The 15,679-nt window shown below is 34.5% G+C and overlaps 1 protein-coding gene and 1 long non-coding RNA gene across 3 annotated transcripts; one reads left to right on the top strand and one right to left on the bottom strand.

Annotated features, from left to right (window-relative positions):
- Positions 1-5,100: 5,100 nt before the first annotated feature.
- LOC149576558 (21 kDa protein-like) lies at positions 5,101-6,203 on the bottom strand. Its single transcript, XM_089817828.1, has one exon. It carries the CDS (start codon positions 6,149-6,151, stop codon positions 5,483-5,485), a length of 669 nt encoding a protein of 222 aa, XP_089673954.1. The 5' UTR covers positions 6,152-6,203; the 3' UTR covers positions 5,101-5,482.
- Positions 6,204-7,016: 813 nt separating this feature from the next.
- On the top strand, positions 7,017-7,848 carry LOC149576557 (uncharacterized). 2 transcript variants are annotated; one of them, XR_016361418.1, is made up of 3 exons: positions 7,017-7,121; positions 7,260-7,327; positions 7,631-7,848. It is a non-coding gene; the product is annotated as an uncharacterized LOC149576557 (long non-coding RNA). The 2 variants fall into 2 exon arrangements; XR_016361414.1 differs by lacking the exon at positions 7,631-7,848 and having other exon boundaries at positions 7,260-7,418.
- The last annotated feature ends 7,831 nt before the right edge of the window (positions 7,849-15,679 follow it).

Raw genomic sequence — 15,679 nt, 5'->3', positions numbered from 1 at the left:
TGGTTAGTTATATGGTATGGTTTGGGTGTTGTTGTGACTTCTTGGTTGGGGTTTTATGGAGGAGATCATACTTGCATAGTTTACATCTAGAGGTGTGTGTAGAAGGACATGATTAAGCTTATGATTTGATGGTTTCTCTTTGGTCTTGGTTATCTTCTTGGATGTTCAGTTTTGCTTACATCAGATTTGAGATTGGTTGGAGATTGTGATCACTGGTTTGTGTTCATGTATCTCATGTGAGAGATAACATGGTTATTCCTTTATCTCTTTCCTCTATTGGTTGTGGAGAACTTGGGAGAGTGTTGGAGACCTGTTATGAGAGTTGTTCTTGCAGGTTATTGGTTTATGTAATGGATGTCCTTGCGACTACATGGATTCACTTTTTTAAGATGTTGTGAGTGGATTGGTTATAAATTTGACATTATCTTTTGCAGTGGGAGCTTCTTGGTATATATGTGGCAGGTATTGCTTTTGAGGCTTATGATTTCAGGTTACAGATTAGATATGTTGATGATGTGAGATTCACTTGGCATACCTTTGGAGATATGGATAGTTGGATGAGTTTAACACTTTTTGTGGGTGCTATTTCAACTATGGATATTTTGACAACTACGAATACATGTTATTACCTTTGGATCAGATTTTTTGTGCTTGGCATTTCAGTTGGTACAGGATTTTATGATCTTCTAATGTGACGGGTTGGTTGGTTCTCTCTTTGGATGGCTTCTATGTATCTCCAGTAGCAGTGGCATAATAAGAGGTGAGATTATTCATGTTTGAGATGCTAGATACTTTGATTTCGTTGTGGGTACCAGGATGGAGCACATGGTGTACTTTTATCCATGATGGTGAATGTGTTGGGAGGGATTGTTCCCTTGTTCATTTATGTGGCTACAGATTGACCCTATGCAATGCATACAACAAATGAGAGATTGTTGAGATAATGGGTGTTGCACACATTGCATAATATTTTTATTTTGTATTATTTTATTTTATTATGTAATTTTGCATCTAGATGGACGTGCAACATGAAAAGATTCCAATGGGATATACTTGATGAGTTGTATTGTAACATTGTGATAATATTTCATGTAATTATTTACTATTGAGAAAAAGAATTAAAATTCCAATATCAAATGTTGGGTCAATGGGTTAGGTAGCACATAGTTTTAGCACAGGGTTTATATAATACCACTTGGTGGTTTTGTGAGACTTGCTACTATATAAGCAGCCACAAGGGTAGTTATTGGTGTGAGAAAAGAAGAAGACAAAAGGAAAAAAGAGAAAGAGTCAAGCAGGATAAGGCTTGACAGATTAGCTAAGGGAGCATTTGTTAAGGTTAGAAGCATGGCATGGGATGTGTGGATTCATGCTTGTTCACATAGATTTTTTGGTGGTGACTATGGCTTTGAAGGCTTCCATGGTTGTATTGTAATGGTATTTTTTTTCTGAATAATACATGGTGATGGATGCTTTTGGAGGCTAGTTTTTTTTTTTTCCCTCAATGAGGATTTCCTAAGGTATATCTTGTGTCACATTTTTGTGGGTATGTTGTCTATTCTTTTGCATATGGATTTCAATTGTGTGTTTATTTCAGATCTATTATGGGTTATGTGGAAATGGTTATATTATTTCTTGCAAGTTTCCTTACAATCTACAACATACAAGAATTGCAAAATCCTTATTGATAAGGGTTTCTTTAAGCAAGGTGAATATTTACATTTTTCTTGCTATCTTTCATGTTTTATATTTCAATTTCAAGGTCAAGATTCCTCAATTTAGGGCTTGACCAAGGCAAGCCATCATAAAACCAAAATAAAAATCACATATTTAGAAACTATTTATCAAGGCATTTTGGAAAAAAAATTGGATCAACTTTGCTACTGTGCCTTGGGAACATGTCCATCTTCACGTAAAGTGTTTGGACACTTTACAACTAGGTCAACATCTTCTTGAAGGCTTGAGAAAAATAACATTTTTAGGTATTTCTATTGTGATCACAAATTTGCGGTCAAAAATTCTATTATGGGTGATTTTCAAAGTGAAAATGCATATTCCCTTGCACATTTTCAAGTGAGTGCTTTATCATACATTTCAATATTTGGTCTAGACCTATTTTTCTATCTTAATTAGGATGATTACATATATTTAGCTCTTAGATCTATCTTACTTTTCTCATTAAATCAATTAGTCCAATTTCACATTTACATTTCTTTAGTCAAACTTACATTGCATGAAAGAGGACTATTGTGTTTACTTCCTTGATATAATTCAAGTTTTAGTATTGGCATCCCTTTGTCCTTTCAGGTTTTGCTACGTAACTTGGGTTTTATGAAGAGTTATGTTTGGAAGCCCCTCTTTCTCTTGTATTTTGAATGTTAGTATGGAAGTGGTTGGTGAATGAATTCATCTAGCGTATTTTATATTATTAAATTTATTAGCCTCCATTTCACCCCTAAACACAGGTACATAGTAAAGACATGATGATACTGATGATGACATCTAAAGTATTAAACTCCAAATTCTTACATTGAATAGTAAAATAATGAAATATGAAATCATCATTTATTTTCAAAACATGACTAGCACATGTACATGTTATAGGGGTAGCAATAAAGAATCATTTTGACAAAAAGCAATTACAAATATATAATGATTACAATTATAGCTAGAATGATTATTGCAATTTTGGTTTGAAAATGGATAGTGTTAGGGTTTTGATATCATTTTTGCATTTTGAACAACTAAAATATTATTGATCTTGTTCTACCATTGATTGATGTCTATAGTCTACAATGACAAGTATTCACCACTATGTGACACTTGATTGAATATTCAACTTAAATAACATGTAAAATACATTATTATGAACTAATGCATATTAATATCCCTTATCCCTTCAATGATGTTTACCTAGACTACTTTATCCCTTGAATCTCGCATTCTTAAGCCTTTCTCCTTCCACCTTTCCTCCCAACTTATAGCTAAAAAGATTTTTAGACATCATATATCACAACCTCTTAAATCTCAAATACTAACAACATTTAAAACATCTAGGGGAAAGGCACTAATAATGGCTCATTGTCCAATAATTGCATCTTCCTTTTTTTAATTCATAATTGGTTTGTTTGTGCACCACTATTGGAGATTTGTGACCCACTAGTGAGACATTTGTGCACCATTACTATGACATCTATCTACAGGTATTGTTGATTTTGAGTGAACATCTTATTAGTGCAATGGATGTCTTGGTCGATACTTTGGAATAACCACTCTTTGACCCTTTGACACATAACATGACAACTAAAAAATATTGATTAATGACACATTTCCACCATCCATGAAAATTAGTTGCTTGCTCATGCTTCTAGCTTGATTAGGTGAGAAACTTTTTGCATGAAAATTAGTTGCTTATGTTTCTAGCTTTAATTGTGTATGTAATTTTTCCACAATCCATGTAAAAAATATTATCGCAATCCTACATATCCTTCTATCTTAATTAAGCACATGAAGTGGCACCTTTCCTAACAACATCTAAATAACAAACTAAAACATATATCTTATCAAAGGGAAGTGTAGATTTTTTCTAGGAACTCTTATCATATATTTTATTTTATTTTAGCTGGTTGTATAGTCACTTCCCTTTTCGGTGCCACAATCTCTACTCATTATAGAACACCACCACAACATTAATGAGTACACCACCACAACATTCTTAAAGTTCTATATGACCCATTATCAAATAAATAATTTTTATTATTTTATTATTATTATCTAGGCCTTTTTAGCCGACACTTGTAATCATCTATCCTCATTCTATGATCATTAATATAATAAAAACCTTAATACAAAACAAGCTTACAAAAAATTTAGGTCTAGAAAGTGAGTGGAACATTTAATAAAGCACTTTTGAAAACTTCAAGAAAGTCTCAATTTGCATGAAATAAAGGTAGTGAGAAAGATCTGTACCATCAATCAAGCCATGAATATTGATTCCATGGGTATACTAAAGTGCCTTCTATCAATCAAACCATAAAAATGCGTAAAAAATTGCCACCAACTTTTCATAAGCCATATATAATGGGTCTACCTGCAATAGGAAAAGAAAACTTCCATGTGCCTCTTGTCAGATTATGCCTCCTACACAAAAACCCTCGTCACCCAAGCCTAGGATTGTATTCTTTCTCTATTGTCATCAACCTTAATCTAGGTTATCTCGTTCCTTACACAAGAATATTTGTGCTATATTATTGTGTATATTCCTTTTGCATCAATACTCAGAATCAGACAATTTTGATATATTATAAAGTTCTGAAAGATTTTTATAATAAAAAAATTATAAAAATGAACTTTTCCTTCTCTGCTAAAAAGACACAGAAACAACAATAAGAACGACAAGATATTCTTGCCCTTGGCTTCTACAGCCAAAACAAAATATACATGAAAATGGAACGTTGTGATGTACAAGATTCGATGGAGGAAAACAGCTGTTATTGTTAAGTGGAATCATAATCGTAAAAGTACATTAATCATCTGGTTTTATCTTCAGCACTTCGAGGCTGATTACGCAGCAGATTTGCATAATTGCATCTAATCATGACCTTTATTTTAACTCAGTGACTTACATTTTTTACAGTTCGAATTAAATTTTCTTATCCATTGATTAATGGTCTAATCTGTTCTAGTCGTCGACTGTGATAAAGTTAGATTTCTAGTTTGCACCATCCCAGTTGTTGGGAATATTTTGTTATCAGCTGAAAATTTAGCAGTGAAATGAATTTCGTTGAGTTTATAGCAGCTACAAGAAGATTTTCTTTTAATCAAACCAGAAATGTATCAGCTTCAAGGAGCACTGAGCAAACAATTTTTACTGATCAATAATAGTTGAAAAAGTAATTCACACAAATGAAACGGTTAAAACCATTCAAAATGGTTATGAATCAGAAGAACAGAGTCAGTTGAATCCTATGACAGGATCAAGAAGATTTTAGTTAGTTGAATCCTATGACAGGAACAAGAAGATTTTAGTTATTTTCTTTTCTTTTTTGTCAAATCACAAATGTCCCTAATATTCTCATCAACATCAGCATCAAGGAGTAGTGAGCAAAGAATTTTTACTGATCATTAATAATAATAAAATGCATTCACACAGATGGAACAGTTACAACCATTCAAAAGGGTAACGAATCAGAACTACAGAGTCAGTTGAATCCTAAATACAGAAGCAAAAAGAAAAGAAAAATGCACTTCAATTCACCCAAGTGCAGTCTCCCTTTTGTACTATGTGCATCCCTTAAAATTTCCCCAAAACAAATTCAACCCTAAAAATGGAGTCATTCATTCTACCCTAAATAAAATGCACTGCGACTCTCAAGTGCTTTCTTTGTGCAATGTGCATCCCTTCAAATTTCACCCCAAATTCAACCCTAAAAAATGAAGTTATTCCTCGCCGGTACAGAAAGACCAGTTAAGAACAGAAACCCTAAACAGCATGTCTTCCTCGCCACAGTCGAAATTTTCTATATCCTCCACTGTTAGCGAGCCAATTGATCAAAGAAAGCGAATTGCTCATCAAGTTCTCGCCATAATTTACCTTCCCTTTCACGAGCTTTTTAACCCTACTACTGTCAGGAACCCCTCCGAATCCATCAAGGCAGCTGTCCTCATTCGTCAGGGCGGCGCTCATCCATGTCTGCACATTACTCATCTGAAATTTGAAAGTTCCGTTCCTCAGATGCTTCAGCTCCTTCATCGAGTCATGGATCTGAAGTACCGTATCACCCAAATTCTCCACGCAATCCTTCAGCGCACCCCTTTCCGTTCCATTTAGGCTCCCGCGGGAGATTTTGACGGCCCAGGTCCTCATATATCGGGCGTTCCGAAGCGTGACATTGACGGCCGCCTTGACGAGCTCCTTCTTCTGCTTCTGGGGTTTCTTGGCTTGCAGAAAACACGAGTAAGGGCAGAGAGCGTCCAGGCAGATGGAGGGATGAGGCGTCATTTTGCAGGAGGATGTGACGAATTCGCTGCAATTGGGATTTGATGCTGCCGCGGCGGGCAGCAGAATTGCGGCAGTGATGAAGAGGGAGAAGAGGGTGGAAGAGCCCATTGCGATTCGAACTCGCGACGTGTTGGTCGTGATTGAGTGCATTGCAATTCGACCTCGGCACGTTGGGGTGATGATTGTCGGGGGTGTTAAATGGCAGATTTATAATAGGGGAAGAAGACTAGATGAGCTTTGATGGGACCGTAGGCCTAACAAACAGCGGTCTCTTCAATTTCTTTCCACCGTCAATTTCACAAAGGAATATGGCCTACGCACCTTCGCATGTCTATCACTTATTCCAACTTTTAACATTTAAGAGATGTGATGTAGGGGAGAGGATCTGGTAGTCGTGCTTCTTAACTTGGACACTCTTAAAATCTATTGTAACTATTAAAAAAATGGTTGAATATTTTTTTAAACATCTTCATCAGCTAGTTAATTACTTATAACTAAGGTTTCGACTCATTGCCATCAAAATTGGTATCGTTTGTATGCGTCATACTAAAAAGTGTTCATAATCTCATTTTTCGAACCCCTTATCTATCGTAGTCAATTCTCATTGGTATCGTTCGTATGCGTCGTACTAAAAACTGTTCATAATCTCATTTTTCGAACCCCCTACCTATTGTAGTCAATTCTCATTGGTATTGTTCATATGCGTCGTACTAAAAAGTGTTCATAATCTCATTTTTCGAACCCCCTACCTATCGTGGTCAATTCTCAACCCCGATATTTAGATTGCTTTGCCCCAATACTTGTACATTATCTGATGCTACATTTTTTATATATAAGTTTAATATGAACATATAATATTCATTACAAGTAAATTAGAACATTAATATTTATATGATTATATGCTTTATTTAATCACAACCTATCTAATTATTAAACAATAAATATAATAAATTAACTTTTTTAAAACTAATAAATAATTACATTAAACCTAATTATTTATGGCGGTGGACCTAACCCTAAAATCTTTTTACCAAAGACAATGTTTTTTGCAACCACTCGTCATTTCCGAGCGATGCCTTCTGGATCGGTCATTGCCATGAGTCGTTCCATGGCCTCGCAGGTGAGTTAGAGTGAATGTGGAAGATGCATTTGTTTTTCAGAATGCGGCAAGGGTTTTCAGTAGGGTTTATATATGTGCTCACTCACGTGTTCCTGGCGTATATATTGTGTTAACACTTTGCTCGCACATGAATCACAGCGGCCTCCTCACCGTCGCTCCTGTCAGGGCTTTCGGTCCTTCACATCGACGGATCTCAGACGTTGTTGGTATGCATTAAAAATTGTTGAGGGTCTGGTTTCAAATACTCCTTGCTTAGTCAAATTTTATGAAGGATTTCAAATACCATAGTCTTTCAAATTTATGTTTTAAAATTGGTAAAGATTACTTTCTTATTTATTTATTTTCTGGGTAACAATTTTGATTTATCTGTGACGTTAGAAATAGGAGACCTCATCTTCAAGAGGGTTTAATTTGCACTTCAAATTTGAGAGGGGGCTTCTTTGTTTGTACTGGAGAGTTTATTTGAGGAAAATCGGAGCTACTAACATAATTTTCTCATGTTTTTCAAGGAGTTTGTTTGGATTAGTTTTGCAGTATGGCTTTGGACATTGTGAGAAGTTCAACTACAGATAAGCAAGATTACTGGTGGTCGAGAAAATAGAAAGAAATATGTACTTTTACTTATTGTTCAAGGATTGGAGCTGTTAACATTCCTTAAAATATCTTGATGGATAATGTTTGCAAGTTTTGGTAGAGGAATTTTAAAGGAGACATTTTTTTTTGCAAATGTGTTAGTCGACACAACATTACTTCAGGGGATTTGCTAAATCTTGAGTAGGTAAGGTCTTTCTTGGACCTTATTGGGCAATGAGCTATCCATTTTTTTCAAACAATGTGTTTTTAATTCTTATGTACACAATTTGTGGTATGCATTTGTTTATGTACAAAGTTTTTGGAAAAAATGCAGCAGAGTTTGTGCTAGAAAAAATCCAGAGGAGTTTGTGGGAAGAAATTGATATTATATTATGTATATATTCATATATGTATGTATGTATGTATGTATGCATGTGTATATATATATATATATATATATATATGTATGTATGTATATGTATATGTATATATGTATATGTATGTATGTATATGTATATGTATATGTGTGTGTGTGTGTGTGCAGTATACATTTGTATAGCAGAAATTAAAATACAAAATTCAAGTGACATCTAGAAAAACTCAAAATTTGACTCAGTGCAAGCATAGTATGCAACATATAATTCTTCACATTTATATTTGGAATAACATTTAAATAACAATATGCAGATTCATATATCTGTGCACATTGATATTGCAAACTGACCAGCTACTGGAATTGGAAAATCAGCATGGTCAACTACTGGAATTACAAATTTATCAGCTATTGTAATTATAGAATGATCAGCTTGCCATAAAGTCAGGGAAGGGTTTTGGCAGCTTCATAGTACTACCTTTTATATGATTGTTTGCAGTAGATAAGTCAACCACTGATATTACAAAATGACCAACTTGTGGATTTGGAAAATTAGCATGGTCTAAGAAAGATTAGATAGCTAACAGGATAAGGAAAATATTTAGTTCAACATAAAGCCAGGGAAAGGTTCAGGTGTCTCCATAGGACTATCTGTTATAGGATTGTTTGCACTATAGTAGTCAACCTGTGGGGTAATAGGAGTTGTATGGCCAAATATGTTTTCATCTAACAATCCAACAAATTTGAGTTGTTTGATTGGAGAGTGAGGGGGACTATGGCTAGCAGTAGCTTGGATGTTTTGAAGGGCAACATAGGTAGGGGTCAAAATGTTGTACATATCTCTCAAAATCTGATGATGTTTAGGTAGGGGGATTGTGGGAGTACTATGGAGACTTGCAAATTGATGTTGTTCAAGCAAAGATGTTAATGGATTACTCTCTTGGGGTATATTGTCCAACATGTCTCTTAAAATTAGACGATGTTCAGGCAAAGGCGTTATCAAGTACTGCCCTCTCCAACAACAGCTCCAACAATTCCAAGTCCATGTCATATGATCATCTGCTTGACTAATATCTTACCTTTTCCACATTCTTGTCTTTCATTCTTTTTCAACTCTTTCTCCTTTTTTTGTTTCTCCCTCTCCTCTTGCTTCCTCTCTTTTATTATTTGTCTTTCAAGCTTCTTCTCATGTTTCCTTTTTCTAATCTCAATTTGATTGATCTTCTTTTCTTCCAATTATTTTTTCTTCCTTTCTTTTAACTCTTCAAGTTCAACCTTCTTTGCTTCTTGCTGCTCTTGCAATATTATGTACTCATTAGATGCCAGTATTTGGGATCTCCTATCCAGTCTAAGAGTAGTATTATCGAAAGGAATGGATCTCTTTGTAACCCTCTCAACTGGTAGCTTTAAGAAAAATTGTAATGATCCCTTACTACATAACATTTGTTCATCTTCTGTCTCAAAAGCTGTAGATGTATTTATTGCATCTAGATTACGTTGCACTTGGCCATCCTGATCTGCAATATGTTCCAAATTTGAAGTGTCCCAATCTGTTGTTTCTGCATAATAATGAATCATTTCTGATGTTGGCAGTGGAGGTGGAGATGGCATTCTCAATGAAACATCTTCATTTTGGAAATCAATCTGCACTCCCAAGTCCTTTGCTCCTTCTTTAACCTAGTTAGGTGTATCAAATTGTGTTGGAAGAGCCATTTCATCATGTAAGTCACTTTCATATTGTGTCTGGCTGACATGTGTTGGTGAAGATACATCATCTGTTGGTGAATTTATATTTTCATTTATATCATTTGTATGTTCTTTTGTCATCTGTGCCAAGCATTGTTCAATAGCATCATCTTCATAACCAACTATCCTTAAGATGCTTGCAATGCCTCCAACATCGTTTTGATCTTCTAAATTGAATGCATCACTTGGCTTCGTGTCATTACAAAGTGCATCTCTATCCAAAGGTCAAATTTTAGTCCTTTGAAAACCAACCTTTATGTTGTTAGACACAAGGGCATGTTTGAAAGCTTTGCTTGCAAGTTCTACCAATTTTGTTCTCCTTATCTCTATGTGTGGATGTTTGGCCATCCATTTTGACCTTTCAGATTTGAAATATTTCTTGAATGGAGAGAAAACACTTATATCTAATGGTTTTAGTTTATGACTAGTGTGACAAGACAATGTAATAAGATATATGCCTAGAGACCTTGCCTCTTGAATTGTTGCAAAGGCAATATGGCTTCCATGCCCATCAAATATGAGGAGATGCCTATTTTTGGATGAAGAACCACCTAGTACAGACCTATAAAAATGATGCAAACAATTTAAGAATAATTCTTTCGTCATCCAAGCATGTGGTTGTTCTGCCATGCAAGCTCCTGGTTCACATTTAGCAATGTAATTTCTAAGTGTTCTTTTTTCTTTGAAAAGATAGAAACCTGGTATGTTGTGACTAGCTACATTTACACAACACATAATGGTTATCCATTCACGGCTTTTAGATAAGACTTGGGGCACACTTCTACAACCCATCTTTGCAATCACCCATATCCCACAAATTTTGCCTACTTGGACCCCTGTTTCATCACAATTCCATATGTGACTTGGTTTATAGTGATTACCATTATACAACTATGTTAAATTATCATAAAAATTTGCAACAATACTTGGTCGTAGCATCACTACTCTATCCCTATCTAGACCCTCTGTAGTCCTTATTGTCAAATATGGATGGCGTTTATGGAATCCCACCCACCATGACCTCCCTGGTAAGCCATTCTTGAATGGATTTGGCCTTGTTTGACAAATCTGAGCCACATGTGATTTGAGCTGAATTACCTCCAATCCACGACCAAGCTGAGCTAAATCTTTACACCACTGAACAACCTCCATCTCTTCTTCCAAAGATAGAATTGTTGGTGGTCCCTTTGTTTTTTTTGTTGCGAGTCCTGATAGGCAATATGTTAAGCTACTTTCAAGAATCCCCCACTTTTTAGCTGCTCCTCTTATGGAAAAAGAATTGTCTTCAACATCTTGAATGGCACCTTCCATCTCCTCCTCTGTCCACTGATTGCCATGGAACCTTTTCTTTTTTTGTTATCTTCAGAAGGTTTTACAACAACATCAACATTATCTCTAAGATTGCAATCTATGTCATCAGGAGTGGGGTTGGTTGAATTGGCAACAAGATTGCAATCTATGCTGTCAACAGTAGGGCTAGCTGAATTGTCACCATCATCAGACTCAACCACATGCAACTTAACACCACATGGATAACAAGTTCTTAATTTTTGGATTGTTTGTTTGCTTGTTCTCTTCCTACTATCATAATGTCTGAACAAAGAAACATCAAATGTTAACCTGCATAAAACAATCTTGAATAGAGAAGTTCAGTCCTAAATGTTAAGCTGCATACAATGCAATCAGAACTTTGGTGTTTTTCCTACAATCAAATGTAATCAAAACCATTCTTAACTTGGGATACAAATAAATTAGTAATACAGACAATTTTAAATTAAAATACAAACAAGATTAGTAATATCAATGCAAATAATGGATCATTCATCCTAGTATGTTGTTATTCTTGGGAGATAAAACATTGCAACAATAATAGCATTTTTTTGTTATTCTTTTCAGATAAAATTTCTAGAAGCAACATTTATAGCAGCAATAAGAATAAAATTCTATTATTGATTGTTTTTCCCCACAAACAATAGCATGTTATATTAACAATAATTGAAATACCGTTTGAAGTATGGAGTCGGATAGGAGTATGAATTATGACAGATTTTACATTGTGAGTGTCTTACAAGGATTATAACATAAAGATGATAGGCCTTTATGGGAAAATACCTGGATTAAGCCTTTTGATATCCTCAATAGTCTAATATTCTCTTCTATGCAACCCCCAGTATTTTGTGCTCACATAGATAATATCAATGCCAATATTATGTGCTCACAGAGAATGTAATCAGAATTGTAAAAGGACTTTTTCATAGTATATCATATTAATAGATAAATTCTCCCTCCAACAAATTGAATTTCAAACTGGTATTTTGCTAGCTTTCCCTTAAAAGTGTGTGATTAGATTTAGATGTTCAAAATTGGTTGATCCGTGGCTTTGAAACTCTGAGTTTTCATTGGCCGATAAATGATGAAGTGGTTCAAGGAGCAAATAGTGAGTTGTTTAACATTAATTGTTTGATTTGAATGGATTGGTGAGTTTAGACCATTCCATAGTTATGATGAAGGTACTCCATTTGGCTTGTCAAACACTCCAATTTTGTTTCTCGGAGACTCTCAAGTTCAACATTTATCATGGAACATTGTTTGATTTGAATGGTTTTGTGAGCTCAGACCTCTCTGTATTTATGATGCAGGTACTAAGATGGGGTTGTCAAAGTCTCCAATCTTGCTTATCAAAGACTCCAAGTTCAACGTTTATTATAGAAAATTGTGACAGATTAGATGAGTGACAACAAAAATGTTTTTTTATTTGTATTGTAATGGCATTAGAAGTTGAACAGGTCTACAACTGTTATTACTTCTGGAATAGATAATGTTTTATGTCTTGTCCATGTGTTTGGACAACTACTTAGCAATAAGTATACAATTTTATATACAATATTTTGTACTCTTTCTTTATGCTAAGTAAAATGCAATTTGATTTATGCAAACAAAGTCTTTAAAATGTTTAATATGAAGTAAACAAATAATGTACCTTGTCCAGAAACTATTTGAATTTGAGTAATTTAATGATTATGCATCATAATTGTTTAATGATTTCATTTCATATAAATATAGACAATTAAATGGCTAAAAATCTATATTTTTTTGATCAATCAATAGACTCATATTGATATTATTATTGAATCAAAGATTCTTAACAACCGTCACAACTATTCATACATGCTCAAGTTTCAGGTCTTCTCCCCTATATATTTTGTTTTTTCGTTGATGTTTTTTTTTTTTTTTTTCCCTATATGAATAGGGCATTTGTAGTAAACATTTTTAATAGTGTTAAGCAATTTGTTTATAGCACACTATTCTATTAAAAATAATTAGGTTGTCATATCATCACTTTCTTTTTCTAAATAATCAAGGGGTATATCCACTACCTATGAGCAGTCTGTTATGGGGTGAGTGGGGTGAAACTAATATCCCTTGGGGCACGTGAACACACCCATAGCACACACACACACCAAGCAGACCTTGGGTAGTCTTGAACTTGAGACCATGGGGGTAAGCCACAACCTCACGCTCAACCAATAAACTAGATGGCTACTTCTTAAGAGTCACTTTATCATTCCATAGAAAACTAGTAGAAATAGAAACAAAACAATAATGTAGACAGAGTTCAAAAGCTAAATTAAACTAACCAACTTCTAAGTAGCTAAAGCAGTGGTCGATGGAGGTGGCATACCTATGTCATCTTTTTCCTTCATACATTAGTGAACTCAAGATCAAGGTTTGAAGTAGACCACCCATCTTCTCTTATTTCTTCCTCTTTGTTTCTCTCCTTCCTGACTACATAAAAGGGCAAGGAAAGTTGAGGTAGCCACTTAGAGGAAGTGGGTCATTCAAAATCACCATCAAAAGTTGGCCTACCAAAACCACCACGAGTCAAAGAGTTAACATCACTTGCAGGCCACCCAAAAGATGGATTGCTCTATGGAAGAGAGGCAAAGCAGTGAACTTGAAGTCTCTTCCCCCACCATAATGACATCGAGGGGTCTTGGAAAGCGACATGTAGGAACAGGGTGCTAGGGAACTACGACTGCTTCATTGACTACAAGGCAACAAATGGTCACTGAAAATACAAGGGTCTAGTGGGACTTTGGCAACCATACAAGGGGTATTGCCCCAATATTGAAGTAACTCTTGCAAGTGGGCCACTTCAATCGCCAAAATTTATTTGTTTGCACTTGAATTTGCATCATAACATTATTAGAAATATGTTGTATCATTCAAACAAATAGGTATATTAAGAGAGTTTTGAACAAATATCACTACATTTTTATCCTGAAAGCATACCATATTTGTGTGAAATTGTACAAAATCCTAGGAGAATCTCCCAGAAAATTCATATGCCAAGAGAAGGGTTTTGGCTCTTAAAAGCATTAATCCAAACCCAAATGTTGATCTAAACTGCAATGCTAGAAACATTTATAAAAGTCCTAAGTTGGACAATGGTTATCTAGCACCCCCAAATATTAAAGGCGAGGACCCAATGACAAGCTTTGGAAAAGAAAACACCAAGCAAAGTGGGCAACATTTGACTCAACAATGACAATCCAAATAATGTGAAATTTATGTTACAATATGGATTGGTAAGACTACAAATACCACTGAAGATTCAAAGTGGGAGCCATAGTCAAGTGAGCAACAAATCAATGACAACCATGAGGGGCTTGTAGTTGCAAAAGTTAGGGCTTGGAAACCCATCATCAATCCTTTCACAATGGCTTGACAAAGTGGATGTCAAGCTTGTGAAGAATATTTAGAGGCAGTACTGATACTAGATCAAAAAAACTCATGATTTAGGTAGTTGAGGCAAAAATGGGTCGGTAAATCTTCCCAAGTGTGAATAAAATTTGGGTCTCACTTTTGGGGAAAAAGTGGAAGTATTTTTCCTATTTTTAGAATTTCTTGTCAACTAATGTCAAAATTTGAGGCACTTAGAGATTGAATATCAAAAGCTTCACTAATAAAAATTGTAGTGTTTGGAGTCTACTTTTTAATATGTAATTTATTTGAATACCCATTTGACCGAATTTTGTTTTGGTACGTGTCTTTAAAACCCACTTTTTCAAAATGTTTGTTTTAGGACCATGCCACACTTGTGTACGAACACCATAATTTGACACAAATAAATGATTTTTAAAAAAAATCATTTTAAAGGAAGTTACCTAGAACACTAAAGATTAATAAGAATGTTTTTCCTGAATTTTTTATTGAATATTTTTTTATTAATTTTTAATAAGCTATTAAGCTCATTTTTAAAACCTCTCATATACGGACACCATAATTTGATCAAAATTTCACTTTTTTCAAAAATTCTATTTTTTAAACTTCAAAAGAATTGTATGTAGATTGATGATGTATAAATTAATTTACAAAAAATAAAAAATAAAATTATATATATATATATATATATATATATATATATATATATCACTATTTTACATTTAGGTTCCACCTTTGATTAAGAAATTGTTGACCCTAAAAGGAAATCATACCAATGTTAGTTATGCAAAAGGCTTAGTCATTTCCAAAGCAAAGTTGATTGGTCATCACTATGATCGAGCTACTCTATATAGGTTGAGTTGTGTAAAGAAGAAGTGTATATATTTAGTTGTTGTCAAGGAGTAGTGCCTGTCAAGAAAATTAATAGTTGTTGAGTATACAATGGTTGTCGAGTTATACAAGAAGCAACACATGAGCTGAGTGATATAGATGTCGAGCAATACAATAGAAGCTGGGGACATAATGTACTTAGGGAAAACATGAAGATAAAGCATGACTAAGCATCAAAAAGGTATATGTGTTGAGTTAGATAGTTTTTTTATATAAATTTGGAATGGCACAAATTCTCTTATGTAACCCA

Source organism: Cupressus sempervirens, chromosome 1 (assembly GCF_028749045.1).
Source record: "Cupressus sempervirens isolate cs-2001-9-10 chromosome 1, ASM2874904v1, whole genome shotgun sequence".
Classification (NCBI taxonomy): domain Eukaryota; kingdom Viridiplantae; phylum Streptophyta; class Pinopsida; order Cupressales; family Cupressaceae; genus Cupressus; species Cupressus sempervirens.
This window is presented reverse-complemented; position numbering and strand designations above follow the sequence as displayed.